Source organism: Podarcis gaigeae (genome assembly GCF_964106915.1).
Source record: "Podarcis gaigeae genome assembly, chromosome: 3".
Lineage (NCBI taxonomy): Eukaryota > Metazoa > Chordata > Lepidosauria > Squamata > Lacertidae > Podarcis > Podarcis gaigeae.
In genome coordinates, this window is record NC_139680.1 from 28,701,767 (window position 1) to 28,719,457 (window position 17,691).

Sequence of the window (17,691 nt, forward strand, 5' to 3'; positions counted from 1 at the left end):
CTGTGAGTGATTCAAAGACATCTGGCTAGTTCAGATGACTACCTTGAGTTGGGTTAAGGACTTTGAGAACTTAAAGAAGAAAAGTCACTTGATCCAGGGACAGTTTGCATATATACAGGCCTGTTCCGACTTCTTTTTCTTAAAGGTGACACAAACCATTCACAATGTTAAGGATATTCTTCACAACTGTGAGCAGGGGAGTGGGCTGGGGTAAGTGAAGACAAGCTGCAACAAGTAACTATAACGTTGATCACCGCTCCTGGCTCAGGCTGCACGGAAAAAGCATTTGGGCTCCTGAAATTAATTCTGATTGTGCAGATAAAAATATAACTGATAGAATTCTACATGGATGTTGTATTACTGTGTGAAAACTGTCAAGATTCAATGATCCTCAGTCATGCACCTCCAGATGGTAGAGATGTCAGGCGCCATCCTGATACCCAGGCATCTTCACTTGGCTGGTTGATAGCCCGATGCAAAATGTGCCTGTCTAATTTTGAAGACTAGTGATAGTAATGAGGTGGCAGAAGAGGAGCCACCACTCCAGCAAAGGCAGTGAGGGTACAGTCTCATTGAGGTACGGGAGGCTATTGGGAAGAGCCAGTGTGGTGTAGTGCTTAAGAGCAATGGACTCATAATCTGGTGAACCGGGTTCGCTTCCCTGCTCCTCCACATGCAGCTGCTGGGTGACCTTGGGCTTGTCACACTTCTGTGAAGTCTCTTAGCCTCACTCACCTCACAGAGAGTTTGTTGTGGGGGCGGAAGGGAAAGGAGATTGTGAGCCGCTTTGAGACTCCTTAGGGTAGTGATAAAGCGGGATATCAAATCCAAAATCCAAATCCAAACTCTTGCCCAAGAGCCCTCCTAAACTGAAGCCAACACTAACTTCCTGGCATTTGGTCTGGTTCAAAAAAGCTGTATGGTGAAAGTCAAGTGAGAGACAAAAATGTGTGCATACCTGGCCCAGGTAAGCCTCTTTTCAAACTCTGATTGTCCATCTCCAGCCAAAGCCCACACAAGGCAAATTTTCCACCCCGTTCCTTGCTTTTCCCCACTACTAATTACATTTCTTTGGCACGATATAAATTAAAGCATTAGTAGCATTTGAAGAAGAATTGCTGCCTTCCAAAGTAGTGAGAGGCACCAAAGTCTGGTCCTACAGTTAAGGCATATGGATCAGTAGTTACGCTGCTGCTACAGACTCCAACAAAGTGCCAATTTTAGAAGGGTAAGAGGGCTGGAATTTCTCAAATTTGTATCCTAACACTTTCTCTCACAAGAGTATAGTTGAAGATATCGCTTTAAATAAATCTTAGGATCACGGAAAACTAGAATATATCCCAAGAGGATTTCTGGAGAATCAGATATGTTGATTCAGTGAGCCTGGGACCCTAAGATTAACCAGTGATTGCGCTGCTGCGTGCGCGCACACACACACACACACACACACACACACACAGTGGCTGTAGTTTACACATGCTTTAACATGACATGCACTAGCAGGATCAAGCTACAGCGAGCCTTGGGCTTGAAGACTCCCCACCTCCACTTCTTACGTGCCTGGTTAAGTGCAGCCTGCCATGCTGGCCACAACCAGAACCAGGGTTAGCAATAGTTAGCTTAAACAAGCCAGCTTCAGAAACCATGATTTGAAGCTACCTTGTTTTAAACTAACCATAGTTAACACTAACCAGAGTTTGTCCTGCCAGGCAACATGACAAGCCATGAGTAATCAAACACACAGGTGAAAGAGGAGAAAAAGAGAGGAGGGGAACATGCAAGCTTGTAGTTTTCTGTGGCTCATTTCCCCTTGAGCACGCTACACTAAACCATGGTTTGGCATGACATTGTCAGGGCAAATAACATGTATACAAGTGAAACGACCAGACCTGAAACCAATTTCTTGAACTAAATTTTCTGAATATTCTTCTGGTTTAGACACTGTATGACAAGTTGCCATTTGGGCATAGACAAAAAGTCATGGAATTTTCATGTGCACTTGGTCAGTAGACAAAATCTGTTTAAAGGCAATCTGTAAAAATACCCAATTTGCAGCCCAGAATTTGCCATCTACATTTATAAACTAGCTGCTGCTTTGCATCAAGCCATTTAATTATAACAGTAAATGCTCAAGCCTTCGGCTATACAGAAAATTTCATTCCATACAGAAAATATTCCACCAGTAACCATGTCGCACTTGATTTTCCCCCTTTCCCAGCCGCTGAAACTCCTGACTTAGAACCTCTCTCTTGTCTCCACAATTCAGAGCAATTTCCTGATGGGGAAGAAGATTTAGATCGTTCTCTACTTTGCCCTGGTCTCTTGAATCTACCATGGCAGCTTTCCCTCTCCAATAGCCAAGAGGCTGTACAGCACCTCTTTTCTATCACAGCTGCCCATTTCTATGGCAACAGAAAAGCAGCAGTGTTAAAACAGATTCTTGTCTTCCACAGTCACCAGGGTCAGACTAAACAAGGGCAAAACAAGGGGCCCAAAGGCCCTTGGTGCAAGCAGAAAAGATCTAATGACAAGTCAAAATGAATAGTGGCACATAATGAATTCTGGCAGAGATAACTCTGAAGACTAGATGGGAAGGATCTCAATTGTCAACTCACAAGATAAGTCATTCAACAACGATAAGGTAACAAAGAAATAATGCCTAGCTTTACTTTTTTCCTCCTCCGTTCCCGGTCCCTTTTCCTTTTGTGTCAGTTATTTCAGGCTGTAAATCTGAAACGTTCTTATTGCAATTCTTATGCCGTGTTGGCAGTTCTTTTTTTTTCTTTTTCTTTTTTACTGAAGAGCAAGGAACAAATTCACTTGCAACATCAGCTCTCGAATATGATCCCTTTTTTCACAATGTGTTATACAAATTAAAGAGATAGGAATTCAGAAAACCCAACTCTACATAAATTAAAATAAAGCAGCTTTATGCCAGTTTCCCAACAATGCAACTAACCAGCAGCAAAGGTGTTGGAAATTTAAAAAAAAAAATTATAATTCCAAGTCTACAACGTGATTTGTCATATTTATTCTGTTGATCCTCACTTATCTAGATGCAGAGGAGTACTATCTTCCCCACTGTCCTGAGGTAGAGATATTTCCCAAGTCCATGATTCCATAGGAATGTGAACATGGGACTCTGCCCAACACAGTGCATGATATGATATCAAACTTGTTATAAAGCACCAAAAGTGTACCATCAAACTGACCCCTTCTCCCAATATTCTTCCTGATTCCTGCCCATCATAGTATTCTAAACACTGAAGCCTGTAGCGAAAAACATTGTTGGGAAATTAACAGCGGATGTTTTGCACTAAGAGCCTAGATAAATACTTTAAAATTTAATTAATAATATTGAAAAAGTAATAATATTGGAAAAAATAATAATATTGAAAAATAAGTGCCTTTTTAATGCTAAAAAGCAGAAGCAGGTTTACCTCTTCCTGAGAAATTGAACCTGCACTTTTTCTTCCTTATAGCTTCACAACCAAGAGGGTTCATGATTTACTTTTTAATGAAAAGTTAAAAATTCAAGGAAGGGAACAGGCCCCTACAATCTTGCCCACATCTACATCCCTGGTCATACTATACAGCACACATGCATAGCTCCAAAATATGGTTTGAATAAGAAATGAGTCACAACCTTGTGCCTTCTCACAATCTCAGAAACCAGAAGAAAAAAATCCACTTCAAACCATGTTTTTCGAAACCATTTTGAAGTTGAGGCACTAAACGTGATTGGCCGATTTGTATGTCATAGCAAACTACAATTAGCCCTAAATTGCAAACTACAATCTGCAAGCAGGAGAGAAGGAAAAAGGTGTTTCTCCTCTGAACTGAGCCAGATATTCTTTTTCAACACATGGAGAGGAAAAGTTACTTCACTTTATATCACAGATGCCAAAGCTTCTCTTTTTGATTAGCACAAATAACCATAACATAAGGAGCCAATTTCTCATTGCTCTTTGCCACACCCAACCCTTGTTCATGATTACCTGACTACACTCTGTGCATTAGTGTGGTTCATTCCACGTATACATACAAATACACACTCGATTGCCATACAATTGCAGAACTATAACAAACAAAAAATGCAAAACACATCATTCTTGCCACTTTGAATACTGCAATTGTGCCTACGCATAAACCAACCTGTAGAAAAACCTGTCTTACTTTGTAACTCACAACTGGCTTGAATACCAAAAAATTTAGTAACACTTGGGAAGAGGCCATTATCTTTTGTTGCAACAAAATAGTGTGCTCTTTCAGTCCCTACTATGCTGGTGCACGTGCTGCTGTAGCCAAGGAACAAGAGGGAGGAAGGGAGGAAAACATGAAAAATCCCACCTATAACTGAAGCAAGGGCTGGCATGCAATGGACATAAGAGATGAACAAACTGAAATCATGACAACCTGGTGTCAGGAATGTGAAATATGGGTTATGCTTGCTCATCGACCTACAAGGCAGAAAGGTTTTATGGCAAGGCTTGTCCTACAGGGGAGCAAGAGATACTAGTAAATGGCCCTAAACAAACTGAAACAATTAAGGGAAAAGAAATGGACCCAGATGGAGCATGAAAACTGGAAGGCATGAAGGACAGGGGAAGACTGACTAGTCCCCAAAGCTTCAGCATACAATATGAAATGATGACATCTTACTACTGTATTTCATACGGAACACCAAACTGTCCTAAGCCCATGTCTGCTTTTATTCTTGCACTGACAAATTTGCAGTGCACAGTATTCATCCCAAGATCTGATAGGTTTTCTCTTCTGAAAACGTTCTTATAATAGTACCATGAAAAGTAAGTTTGTTTCCTATGAACAGTCTTCAGTCCAAACCTGCCTTCCCCACCCTGGTGCCTCCAGATGTTTTTGGACATGTTCTGGCCTTCATGATTGTGCTAACTGGGGATGGTGGAAGCTGCACATATTAATTTTTATCGCATTTGTATCCCACCTTTCCGCCAAGGCATTCAAAGTCGTATGTATGGCCGTTTTTCTCTCCCATCATCTTACCCTAACAACAACCCTGTGAGGTAGGTTAGGCTGAGAGACTGTGTCTGGTCTAAAGTCATCTTGAGGGCAAAGGCTGCTTCACACTAAACTTTGATCATCGTCAGAAGAGCACAATTATGATTCACCAACCAGGCGGTAGGGGAATGACTTTTTTTTTCTTATAGGCACCCACTTGTCAACTGAAAGGGCTTGAACAACTCCTTTATGAGGAAAGGTTACAACATCTGGAGCTTCTTAGTATAGAAAAAAGGAGAGTATGGGAATATGATAGACATGTACAAAATTATGCACAGTGTGAAGAAAAGGGGTTCCTCCCCTACAACCTAAGGCCAATTAGAAAAACCCAATACTACAACCCAAGGCCATTCAATGAAGCTGAATGTTATAAGATGAAGATGAATCCTCTAAGATTCATGACAGACAAGGAAATCCTTCACACAATATACCAGGTTTCCTCAAACTCGGCCCTCCAGATGTTTTTGGCCTACAACTCCCATGATCCCTAGCTACCAGGACCAGTGGTCAGGGATGATGGGAAATGCAGTCTCAAAACATCTGGAGGGCCAAGTTTGAGGAAGCCTGCTATATACTATGGAACTCACTTTTACAAAGTATAGCGATGTCCACCAATGGGGTGGCATTAAAAGAGGATTAGATAAATTCATAGAGAATAAGGCGATCGATGGCAACCAGCTATGATAACTATGTTCTGCCTCCACTGTCTGAGGCTGTATGTCTCTAAATACCAGAATCCCAAGTGAAAACAGTACTGTTGTGTTAACGTCCTGCTAGCAGGTTGGCTACTATGAGAACAGGATACAGTGGTACCTTGGTTTACGAACTTAATCCGTTCCGGAAGTCCATTCTTAAACCAAAGCATTCTTAAACCAAGGCATTTTTTTCTCTCATAGCAGTGGGGGACTCAATTTACAAATGGAACACACTGAATAAATAGGAAGTGGAACATGTTCTGCTTCCAAGGCAAAGTTCACAAACCAAAACACCTACTTCTGGGTTTGCAGCTTTCTTAATCCAAGTTGTTCATAAACTAAGCTGTTCTTAAACCAAGGTACCACTGTACTGGATTAGTGTGACCTTTTTTGAATGATTGAGCAGGGTTCTTCTTCAAAAGAATATTTAAACCTTTAAAAAGTTGTAATAGGCTTGCAAATACTCATCTCAGAATTTAGAGGTGGCACGCCCACTGCCTTGGGTACAGAACACTGTACCCACAAAATATGCTGCATAATCAAATAGGAGGTTTTTAAAATGTACCACACATTTTGTATAGAGGTGTATCTGTGTCGCAAATTACCAACTCAGTCTTCCCTGCTTCTGGGAATTTTTGAGACTGAACACTATCCACTTTTACACAGCAATTACGTTGGCCATAGGTGTTTGCTATAATGCAACTTAATAAATATGAACAGCAGACATGCCTCCAAGCACTCAGTGAACACATTTTAGAGAAATGCAGTGAACCAGGGACTTTCCATTCATACTCACACCTTGGTGCAGCAACTCTACTGTAGCACTAGTAAGCCCACGGTGAACATATTTCATAAAAGTGTGGAATGGTTGACATGACATTATACTCAACTGCTAAAATACCAACAGTATTAGCAAAAACGTAGATGAAACCTAGCAGATGCGGCACAGCAAAAGTTGATCCCTGTCCTAATATAAGAATGAAGCACATAATTAATTCACTCCAGGCAACGTTAAGCACATTTTGGTGCCACTGATTTCAGTAGAAAGTTCTCCAATGAAATCAATGGGTCTTAAAGGCCTTAACTTTGACCAGATTGTAACCTTTGTCAGCAAAACCTACATTCGTCAATAAAACAGAATCATATTGCATCATGTACCTGGGAGCACATACTCTCAAACTATCAGGATTCAAACGTTAAGGCATATGAAGTCTATGGTCCGTCCGACAACCTTGCATTCAGCCCCTGATTCAGCTTTGACAGTTTCTTTTAGTTTTGTTTATTGTCAGATACCCTAAACACAGAAATTTTCAGCTCTGCTCAGAAGATATTACAAAAAGTTTTCGGGTGTTTCCAAACTACTACTGCTCTTTTTCTACTTTTCAGAAAGTACTACCAATTATTTTGTAAATGTATCCTTTGTACGGGTAGAGCTTTCTTCACCACAGCACAAGAGTAATTTTCCATTTCTCTCTTACTAAAAACACATCTGTACAGTCTGCCTCAAGTCATTTTTTTAAACTGTGGGGTACATAAAGGGTGTTTTTTTAATGAGAAGATAAATTTTCACACCCATCGTTTACTCACTATGAGATTAGAAGTATCACCGTGACCAAATACAAGTAAAGGTATTTACTGGACCGCCCACAGATTGAACTTGAGAACTGTAGTTCCACATCTCTCCCCTCCCCCTCCCTGGATATACAAGTCAAGTAAATTGATTTGGGTGCCTCAGTTCCCCCAATGACATGCACTCTTCTTTAGTACAGGTAATGTGCAAGGTTTACGAACTTTGCCATCACCTAGCATTTTCAGCTTTTCTGAAAGGGAAAATCAGTATACACATACTATCACATGTATTGCTTCTGTGTAAATATTACAATGCATTGCCTTTATGCAGACTCACGAAATAAATACTCGGCATTCAACTACAGCACACAGCACCCATTAACTGCAAATTGTTAAAGCTTCCCAATGTCTGGGGCCCCACAAGTCCCTCTCTCAGCACAAGGAAAAGGAAGATTCCGCTCTGCTGTTTCTCCCAAGGCCAAACTGAAACAGATGAAATTCTGCCCCCCAAGGAGGTCAAATGGGAATTTTGCCACAGGTTTTAATAGAGCCAGGACTCCCCCCACAGCCAACAAAATAGCTCAAGGCTTCTGGTTCCCAGTTTCCTATTTTAAAGTCTCTGGGTTGTACACAAAGTACATTTCTAACAACACTGCTTTTGGGGAAATAACTGTGATTTAAACGCTTATCGATCACGGTTTGGAAAGTAGCAGTTTATGCACATCAATAAGCTTATCACTCTTCCCTATAGCACCTGTAACCAAAACGTTGTTTTCCCCAATGATTAAAAAAAAATACAATACGACCTTGAGATAGTTAAAACACCCGCTTAATTATTATTATTATTATTATTATTCAGCAACAGAATTTTGCCAATACAAAAGCTTAAGAGGCGGCTGTCTAAAACGGTAGGCAAGAGCAACCACACATAACACACCCTAAGAACATGATGGCACATACAAAAGGGTGGATGTGTGCAGATGCATAATCACCCCAACACACACACACACCCTCTCCAGATTCCTCCTTTTTTTGCGCACAATATACAGCACTGAACAGAGAGGAAAAAAGAGATGCAAGATAGGCAGTAGATGCAGAAACGCATGTAAAAATCTAATGACCGGGGGCGGGAATCTGCTACTTTCGGGTGGGCAATGTGGGGTGGGGTTGCAAAGGGGGAGGAATGCAAGCTCGGAAACACAGAAAAAGGGGGAAGGGATAAGATGGGGGGAGGGAGGAACTACATCCTATTCTCATTCCCTCTAAAAGCAGGAGGGCGGCTGCTCTTTGCTGCTCCTGCAGCCGCCGCCGCCGCCGATCCTCACCTGGTCTATGGGCAGCTGAACGGCGTTGCTGAGCGGCTGCAGCAGCGTGGAGCCGGTGGTACTGGTGGTCATGGCGAAGGAAGCTCGCTCTCCCCCCCGACCCCCGACCCACCCCCCGCCCCGCAACTCCGGGGCCGGCCCGGGAAGGATGGGGAAGCGGGGCGAGAGAGGAAAGCGGGAAGAAGAAGGACCAGCCGCCGCCGCTTCTCCCCTCAGAACATCAGTCAACAGCGGCAGCGAGGAGGCGAAGAAAAAAAAAAAAAAGCCCCAACCCTCAGCGGCGTCGTGACAACAAGGGAGGCGGGACGGGGGTGAGGAGAAAACTCCAAAGTGACAGCGCCGCCGCCCAATCGCGGGGCACCCGAGGAGGCGGGCCAGTAAGTGGCACCGGCGGCGCTCAATCCGGACGCGACCCTGCTCTTGAGTGACGGCGCAGCGCAGGGAAGGGCGCCAATTGCTGCCCAGCCGAGGCAGGGCAAAGGAGGAGGCTTCTTTTTGCGGGTTGGGGGTGAGGGGAGAGAGGGAGGTCGAGGCTGGCTGGCTGGCTCGGCCGGGGAAGATGGTGCCTTTGCAAGCGGCCGCTTCTGGGGAAGAGGGAGGAGGGGAGAGAAGGAAGGAGGTTGCGGGTTCAAGCACTTGTTTTAGTGGGGTGTTGGGGCGCGGGGGCAAGTTGGAGAGTCGGAGCGGGGCGCCCCCTCGTTTAATGGGGTGTGGGACACAATAGGGGCAGGTTGCTTTGGAGGGAAGTGGGGAGGCGCAGATAGGAAGGGGCGGAGTGCTTCTCAGGTAGGCGACCTGGTTTGGGTTCCGTCTACCTTTATGGGGGATGCATCCCAGCCAGGGAAGTCCGCCCGCCCCTGCGCCGTGGCCCTTGCAATCATTTAGCAGGGTCATCTCCCCCTTGCAAGCATTTTTCAGGGTCATGTGTGTGTGTATGTGTCCCAAAAGCCACCTGCAAAGATGAATACACTCTTATAAAGAAGCCATGCACTTCGAAAATAGCAGCAGCAGCGCCGCGGCACCTTCGCTGCTGGGACCCGCTGAAAACGTCACAAAGGTTTTGTGACGGAACTTGGCAAGTTTTGTGCAGGGTTGGGAGTTCAGCAAAACAAGGGAATGGGCGGATAGTGTGTTCCTGGACATGACGGAGAGGAGAAGCCCAGGTTGTAGTTAGTAACCATTCTGAGGGATCGAAAAGATAGGTGCGACCTGGTTTGCCTGTGCATGTGAGAGGAATACTTTTCCTTACACCCAGGTCCTCAGGCACAGGAAAATACTGCTGCTGGTTTATATAGGTACTTGCATCCTTCTTTCCTTCTTTTTAGCCTACGGGGGCATTCAAAACAGCTTGTAAAATATTCTCCGTATAAACACACTAAAATCTGGTGCAGGAGCAGAGATTGCATGGCATCCACAAGGAACCAGGACTATCTAGGCAGGATTGCTGACATTCATGTAACTCCCTTTGAGGTTTTCTGAGGCAAGGAACTGGGGTTAAGTGGTGGGATCTCACTCAGCCCAGATGGCAGAGGCAGCCTTCAGTCCCTGGCTGGCAGTCCCTCAAAAAAAAGAAAGAAATTTCCCTCTGTTGCTCAAAATGCACTATGCGAGCATTTAAATTGTACCTCCACATCTCAAAATCCATCAGTTACCAATATTTTCACAGGAAAGATGCGAAAAGCAGGAGGGGAGGACATTGCTCAGAATAACTTGAAGCATGTCTTTAGTCCTGTACAAGAACCAATGTCATAGATTCTAATGACTCAAAATCTGGAAGGAGAGTTGAACAATGGATATTTAATATTTACCCAACCCTTAATATTTACCCAACCCTGTTCTCAAGCTACGTTCACCATTTTCTCACTTCAAAGAGTGACTTTTCCTTTTGTGAACATTTTCAAGGAAAAGTAAGGTAAGCAATTACTGTATGCAGTTACTGTAGCCCCCCCCCCCCCCAAATTCCTAGGTGATGTGTTCCTAGGCCACGGCGCCAAGCGGTTCTGGCCTTGGTGTGATGCTGCCTCCCCAGTGACTCGTGGGTCACTATCCTGTCCTGGCTCTGCGAGTGCCATGGGTAGCCCCCATCTGCGGAATGGTGCACAGTGAATGAGGTGGATTAATCTAATGACAATGTAATTTATATAATTAATTGCATATGAATCACTAGTCAGGAAAAGTGGGTGGGGCCACAGGTGAGTACTCCTGGGATAGTAGGCTGCATTCCAACCATGCAAAAGTCATACTCCCATCCTTCATCCAGACAAGTAAGAGGCATTATCACATTCCAGCCAGACAAAAGCATTTGAAGAGAGGGTTGTATTCTGTGGAGAACCTCAAGGGCCAGATAAATAGGCCGCATTTGGCCCCCAAGCTGAGGTTCCTCACCTCTGCTTTAGAATCTCTCTCTGAGTCTTCAAGAAGGCATTTCCAGAAAGATGTTCCAAGTCATGTGTTGAATTACCTCACCTCACTTGGCAGGAAGCCCATATACAAGCATTAGGATAATAGATCTGGCTATGTTTCAGTATACGTTTTCCATAGTTCCTCTTCAAGTGTTGATTTCTGAATATCAATACTCAGAATGCTGAATCAGCCCACAATTATTTCACAGCAGAGCCTCTGTTACAGCTAGGGAAATAATGGTTGTGCTTTTCAGTAATCTCCATTGTGTTTGATATTCAGAGCACTTTTCAATACCGTGGTACCTGCAGATGCTTCCGGTTACAGACACTTCAGGTTACAGACTCCACTAACCCAGAAATAGTACCTCAGGTTAAGAACTTTGCTTCAGGATGAGAACAGAAATTGTGAGGTGGCGGCGCGGTGGTAGCTAAAGTGGTACCTCAGGTTAAGAACAGTTTCAGGTTAAGAACAGACCTCCAGAACGAATTAAGTTCTTAACTCAAAGTACCACTGTATATTAACTAGATAGAGAGTTTGGGTGTGATACAATGGGTTTTTGAGTCACCATATTCAAAGCCTTGCTCAACAATTTGGCCTTCCTTTGTTTGATTGTGTATTCAGAGTTTGGGCTATCCCAGAGGTACCATTCACTTGCTTAAATACACACATCTAAGTGAGTTTTAAAACACACTTTCCACACCTTGGTCATTTGCAGATATCATTTTTTAAGGATTTTCTTTTATTTTTATTTCTTTAAATCCAAATCCTAAGAGAAAGAATTCTACCTCGAGGGCATAATTAAAAACGAACAGGATTCACAAGCCTAGCTTTTGCTTTTATGAAACTGGAGGCAAATAAGCATTACCTAATTAACAAAAGGAAGAGAAAATAAAAACTGCCATTGTCCTTGGGGAAGTTGCGGAAATTATATTGCGCAGGAAGTTAAGATGATGATTCTATCTGTACTGTGTACTTTTGCCCTTTTCTGTAGAAACAGGAGAGCTATTTCTCCACATATAGCAAACATCGGGTCTTACCCGACAGGGCCATTTAGCTTTTTCATTCAGGAAGGTGAAACATACAGCTTCAGGCAGTGTAATTTAGGTAGACAGCTAAAGCCAGGAATTGATATCTGAGAGACGTTAAAAGTCTTCACCCTACCAGGGGATGGGGAGTAAGACAAAAGGGGCATTTGATGCTACACTTCAGGCAACGAAATAGTGGGCTGGCGCTGTTTGACCATGATCCTTGCCTCTGCCCCTTGCTTTTTTTCTTTTTCTTTTGCCTGATCCAAAGCATAGCCCCTGGTCTGTCTTTATTTACTTGTGGGCTTCCACCTGCCTACGCCAGCACTGCACCTCAGCAGTGGTTTGTCTCTGAGCTTGATATAAGTTTGACACAAATTCTGCTCCCTGGTCTTCAGGCAGAATCTCTTATTTAATATTTATATCCCACTTTATAGCTCCAAGAGATTGTCAAAATAGCTTACAAAAGATTCTCAAAATAAAATCACACTAAAATCAGCACAAGAACAGAAATTGGATGAGGTCTATATGGAACCAGGATTTTTCAGGCGGCACTTCTTGAAGTTACTGTCACCCAGTTTGGTGTGACTGGGCCAGTTTGGATACCTATGAAGATACCATCACTCATCTGGAGATTGTGGAGACAGGTTTGTCCGTAACTGGAATTTGTTGGACACCATTTTGAATCAAGATGGCAGACTGAACCATTTCAAACTGCGCCAATTTGAACACCTCTGAAGATTTGTCTTGTCTCAAGTGCAGTTACTTTTCATTCAACAAATTGTTTTTCTTTGTTTAAAAACACAGGAGGACAAAATTTCCATGGCACCACAGACTACCTAGATGAGGGGGAGTCCATACGGTGAAAATGTTGGTGCATGTGGAGGGTTGGTGCCCTTCATTATGAGACTCTTGCAGGATACATGCCATTTAAAGCACCAAGAGAGCTATGTTCTTCAAAGCAAAAATCAAAAGTCAGTTGGCTCCAACTTGGAGTGTTCTTGGCCTTTATTGGCACAGCAAGTGATAGGATTAAGCCAGGCATAGTCAACCTCAGCCCTCCAGATGTTTTGGGACTACAATTCCCATCATCCCTGACCACTGGTCCTGTTAGCTAGAGATCATGGGAGTTGTAGTCTCAAAACATCTGGAGGTCCGAGGTTTAAGGATTAAGCTTATAGAACTAGCAGGAAGATACAATAGGCTTGTTAATTCGACCATGATATGTGAAGGAATGGATAATGTTGCTGCTTGATCTGGAATGCACGATGGATACAGTGCAGAATTACCACAATCCTTGCTCAGGAGCCTAAAGGAGCTTCCAGACTCTATTTTGGGGTGGGATCCAATTACACGACAGCAAATTCAGATTGCAAAATTAAAGCTCATTTGGCACTTTTGCACCACAAACCTGCTTACCCCCCAAATCAAGACTTTTTGCAACAAGAAAATAATAATAATAATAATAATAATAATAATAATAATAATAATAATAAATGTATATCCCGCCCTCCCCAGCCTTAGCCGGGCTCAGGGCGGCTAACAACAAAAGTGATGGGGAAATGCACTGGAAAGAATGGGATAAACATTGCTTGAAGCAATGCAGTCTAACTTCCCTACAAACTTTGTGAAAACAATTCAGGAAGAATCTTCAATAAACAGAACATCTGGAAGTGGCCTAAGCTGCTCTTACAGATGGACAAGGCCAATGCAGGAAGAGAGGCCAATCACTGGCATGGGTTGCCATATGTCCTGTTTTTCCAGGGCACGTCCTTTTTTTCGTAGGTAGAGTTGTCATAGTGATCCATAGTTAAAAGTAGAAGTCGCCCATTGTGTCCTCTTTTTTGCTCTTCAAAATATGGCAACCCAACTCAAAAACAATCTCTAAGAAATGCTTTCTTTTCTCTCTCAACTATGAAGCAGCCATAGGCACAGATCTTAAAGCTCACAGTCAAATTGTTGGGATTATTAGGATTATTATTTGATGAAAGCATTTCGAATGAGGCTTGAGTGGGAAGTAAGTCATACTTTCATGACAAGAAGTCATTGAACGCAGCTAAATGTGATGCCACTCAAGCAATTACTGTTTGCAGAGACAGACAGCATGCTTAATATAGTGCCTTTTCTGTTCCTTCTTTTGCAAACAGCCCATAACACCAAATGTTGTTGTGCTAAATAATACGAGGGATTCTAATAAGGGTGGCAGCCATGAAAGGCATGTCACTGCAAGCTCCAGGCCTTTCCCACTGTTATCTGGCTCCCAGCCCAGTTTCTTGCCTCTTTCATGCCCTGATAAGGGGAAGAAAGAAGCCCTCTCGAGGGAGATGTCCACCGCAGACTTTGGTCGCCCACAGCTGACCTCACCACAACCAGCCACTACCAAGAAGTCTTCCCCAAATAGGAATCCTACTGCAGACAGAGGAAGTGAAATGGAATCTGTGACGGTGATAAATTATGTCACTTCAGCCATAGGTGGCTTATTTAAATACTACACAGGCCAAGTCTCTTCCCACAGGGGCAGGGTGTTCTCTGCAGTTATTCATAGAAACCATGTGGTGGTTTTGAGGTGTGGTGGAAGGCAGTGCTGTGGCACTATGACAATATCCTTGAGTGTATGTGTAACATAGATCCCAGGGCTGCACTGGCTTCTGAGCAGTCTTTCTGCTAGACCTTTGGTCTCATCCGGGAGTGCGATTTTTTCTGTTTGCATTATGTTATAATGAGGAGTATTCTTGATAGTAGATTCATTTGTGACTGAATGAGTTTTGGGCTTCCAGTTGAAATGGGTGATAGCAGCTTTTAGATATAGATATATACATAGAGATAGATAGATAGATACAGTGGTACCTCGGGTTACATATGCTTCAGGTTACAGACTCCGCTAACCTAGAAATATTGCTTCAGGTTAAGAACTTTGCTTCAGGATGAGAACAGAAATTGTGCTCCGGCGGCACGGCAGCAGCAGGAGGCCCCATTAGCTAAAGTGGTGCTTCAGGTTAAGAACAGTTCAGGTTAAGAACGGACCTCCGTAACGAATTAAGTACTTAACCCGAGGTACCACTGTAGATAGATAGTTAGATAGATAGATAGATAGATAGATAGATAGATAGATAGATAGATTCCATAGCCCCTGGAGCTCTGCAGCTTCCCTGGCATATTGATATTGAAAAATGATAAACCAAATATTAAACATAAATTGAAAGGAGATCATAGATTGGTCATATGTTTGTTCATTCTATCACATTTGCTACACATGTTTCCTGACAGCTGCATGTATCTTAACAGAGCCAAATTAAAGAATAACTCATTTGCAAATATCACCACAATTGTGATGATTTTTAATTCCACTCACCTTCTCTATCTGTGGTTTACTACTTCCGTAATCATTACACTTATAAAGAAGGTTATCTCATCACACTATCTTAAATTTCTGCATTTCAGGGGATTTCCTTCCTCTCCTGACAACTGAAAGTAGAACCATTGGTCTTCTAACAAGAGCTAGATGATTCCTTATCCCGTGGCTCAACATAACATTGTTGGCTGCTTCCAATCATTCTGTGCGTTGAGGAGTTCCAGTGGCACTGTTCTCGAATGTTTTTGTTTGCTTTGAATGAGGAACAGAGGAAGGTGCCACATGCTGTCAGACCACTGATCCATCTAGCCCATGATGATGAGGATGATTATAAATATTTATACCCCACCCATCTGGCTGGGTATTGTCAACACTGCCTAACAGCAGGCTTACAGGCAGGAATGTTTTCTGGTTCCACCTGGGGATGCCAGGATTGAACTTTGAGCCTTTTTCATGCAAGGCATGCTCCTTGCTTTATATACAAATGTGCAAGCAGAGCATAACTGGAAGCACAGAGGCACTCTCGTGAGGCAGCAGATTTCCTCCTCAACAAGACACCCGGACAGAGATGTCCCACATCTAACACAGTCTCTTCAACCTGGCTTTGCTCCAAACTATAAAAGCTTATTTCTTCACATGATCAATATACATCTTCTCCCTCCTCTTAGCTAAAGCAGGGATGACCTTCCGAAGCTCTCAACCTGGCTATCTTCTTCAAGGCATTGAATAAAGATATCTAAATATCAAGGAACTATCTTTTAACAGCTAGCTGCTCAGCTGGCCATTCTGGCAATCTGCTTAGCAAAAGAATGGGTTGCTACAAGAGATGCTCTACTATGGGTTTTCACTGCTAGGACTTGCATGGAAGGATAATAAAAATTCAGAATGCTCCGCCCTTCCCACAAGGAAGAATGTGAGTTGCTTTTAGAACCGTGAGCATTGATTTTCCCACCCCTTCAAAGCTTTGTTGAGGTTGTTATCGTTCCCTCAATCAGTCTCATATTGTCTTCATATCACGATGAAGAAGGTGTCGGATCTATTGCTCACAATTCATTATTTTGTCATTTCCATAAAGACTTCTCCGCTGGATGTACAATCCAATTGGGGGTAGGGGAAAGTCTCCAGTTCTGATGATTTTGAGAACAGTTAATAATTCAGACACACAGTTTATTATATATAATATTACTTCTCTGCCTTCCCCGTTCTCTCTTTACTGTTTGAAATAACCTGATCATTTAGGCATTTTTCTAGCTCAGTTACAACCAGCAAATTCGCTTGAATGAAGATCAATATTGTTTATCCTACTATAGGTCATAGTTAGTTCATTAATGCCAAATGTCTGCGTTATCAGCTCTGCTTTGTGAATGACCACTGTCGTTATTTTAAATACACTGATAAGCTTTAATGAAATTATCATAGTTCGTTTTCATGCACTTCATTTTTTCTGACCCCGCTCCATGCATCTGGTGAACTCTAATCAACAAAATCTTGTGCCAATTAAAATTGTTAGCCTTTAAGATTCCACAAGACCTTTTGCTTAGGCTATATTAAAATGTAGTGATGTATGGAAGTGAGAGCTGGACCATAAAGAAGGCTGATCGCCTAAGAATTGATGCTTTTGAATTATGGTGCTGGAGGAGACTCTTGAGTGTCCCATGGACTGCAAGAAGATCAAACCTCTCCATTCTTAAGGAAATCAGCCCTGAGTGCTCACTGGAAGGACAGATCCTGAAGCTGAGGCTCCAATACTTTGGCCACCTCATGAGAAGAGAAGACTCCCTGGAAAAGACCCTGATGTTGGGAAAGATGGAGGGCACAAGGAGAAGGGGACGACAGAGGACGACATGGTGGACAGTGTTCTCGAAGCTACCAGCATAAGTTTGACCAAACTGCGGGAGGCAATGGAAGACAGGAGTGCCTGGCGTGCTCTGGTCCATGGGGTCACGAAGAGTTGGACACGACTAAACAACTCAACAACAACAACATATTAAAAGACTTGTGTAGCTACTTAGTGATCATAAAACTATCACTTTTTAAAAAATAAATAAAAAGAGCAGTATCTAAAGCAGGGTTTCCTAAACTTGGGTCTCCAGCTGTTTTTGGGGGACTACAATTCCCATCATCCCTGACCACTGGTCCTGCTAACTATGGATGCTGGGAGTTATAGTCCAACAATAGCCAGGGACCCTAGTTCGGGAAATCCTAATCTAAGCCGACCTTTCTCCACCTGGTTCCCTCCAGATGTTGGATTTCAACTCCCATCATCCCTTAACATTGCCCATGCT

The 17,691-nt window shown here is 43.0% G+C and overlaps 1 protein-coding gene and 1 long non-coding RNA gene across 2 annotated transcripts in view; one reads left to right on the forward strand and one right to left on the reverse strand.

Moving 5' to 3' along the window:
• Nucleotides 1–9,064, reverse strand: part of MBOAT2 (membrane bound glycerophospholipid O-acyltransferase 2) — a 63,248-nt gene extending 54,184 nt beyond the window's left edge. The window contains exon 1 of the mRNA XM_083730457.1: nt 8,627–9,064. Coding sequence (XP_083586583.1) covers nt 8,627–8,698 — 72 coding nt within the window. The 5' untranslated portion in view covers nt 8,699–9,064. The remainder of the gene's footprint in view (nt 1–8,626) is intronic.
• Nucleotides 1,145–16,301, forward strand: LOC310840832. Its single transcript, XR_014562186.1, has 2 exons — nt 1,145–2,641; nt 15,496–16,301. It is a non-coding gene; the product is annotated as an uncharacterized lncRNA (long non-coding RNA).
• Nucleotides 16,302–17,691: the final 1,390 nt, after the last annotated feature.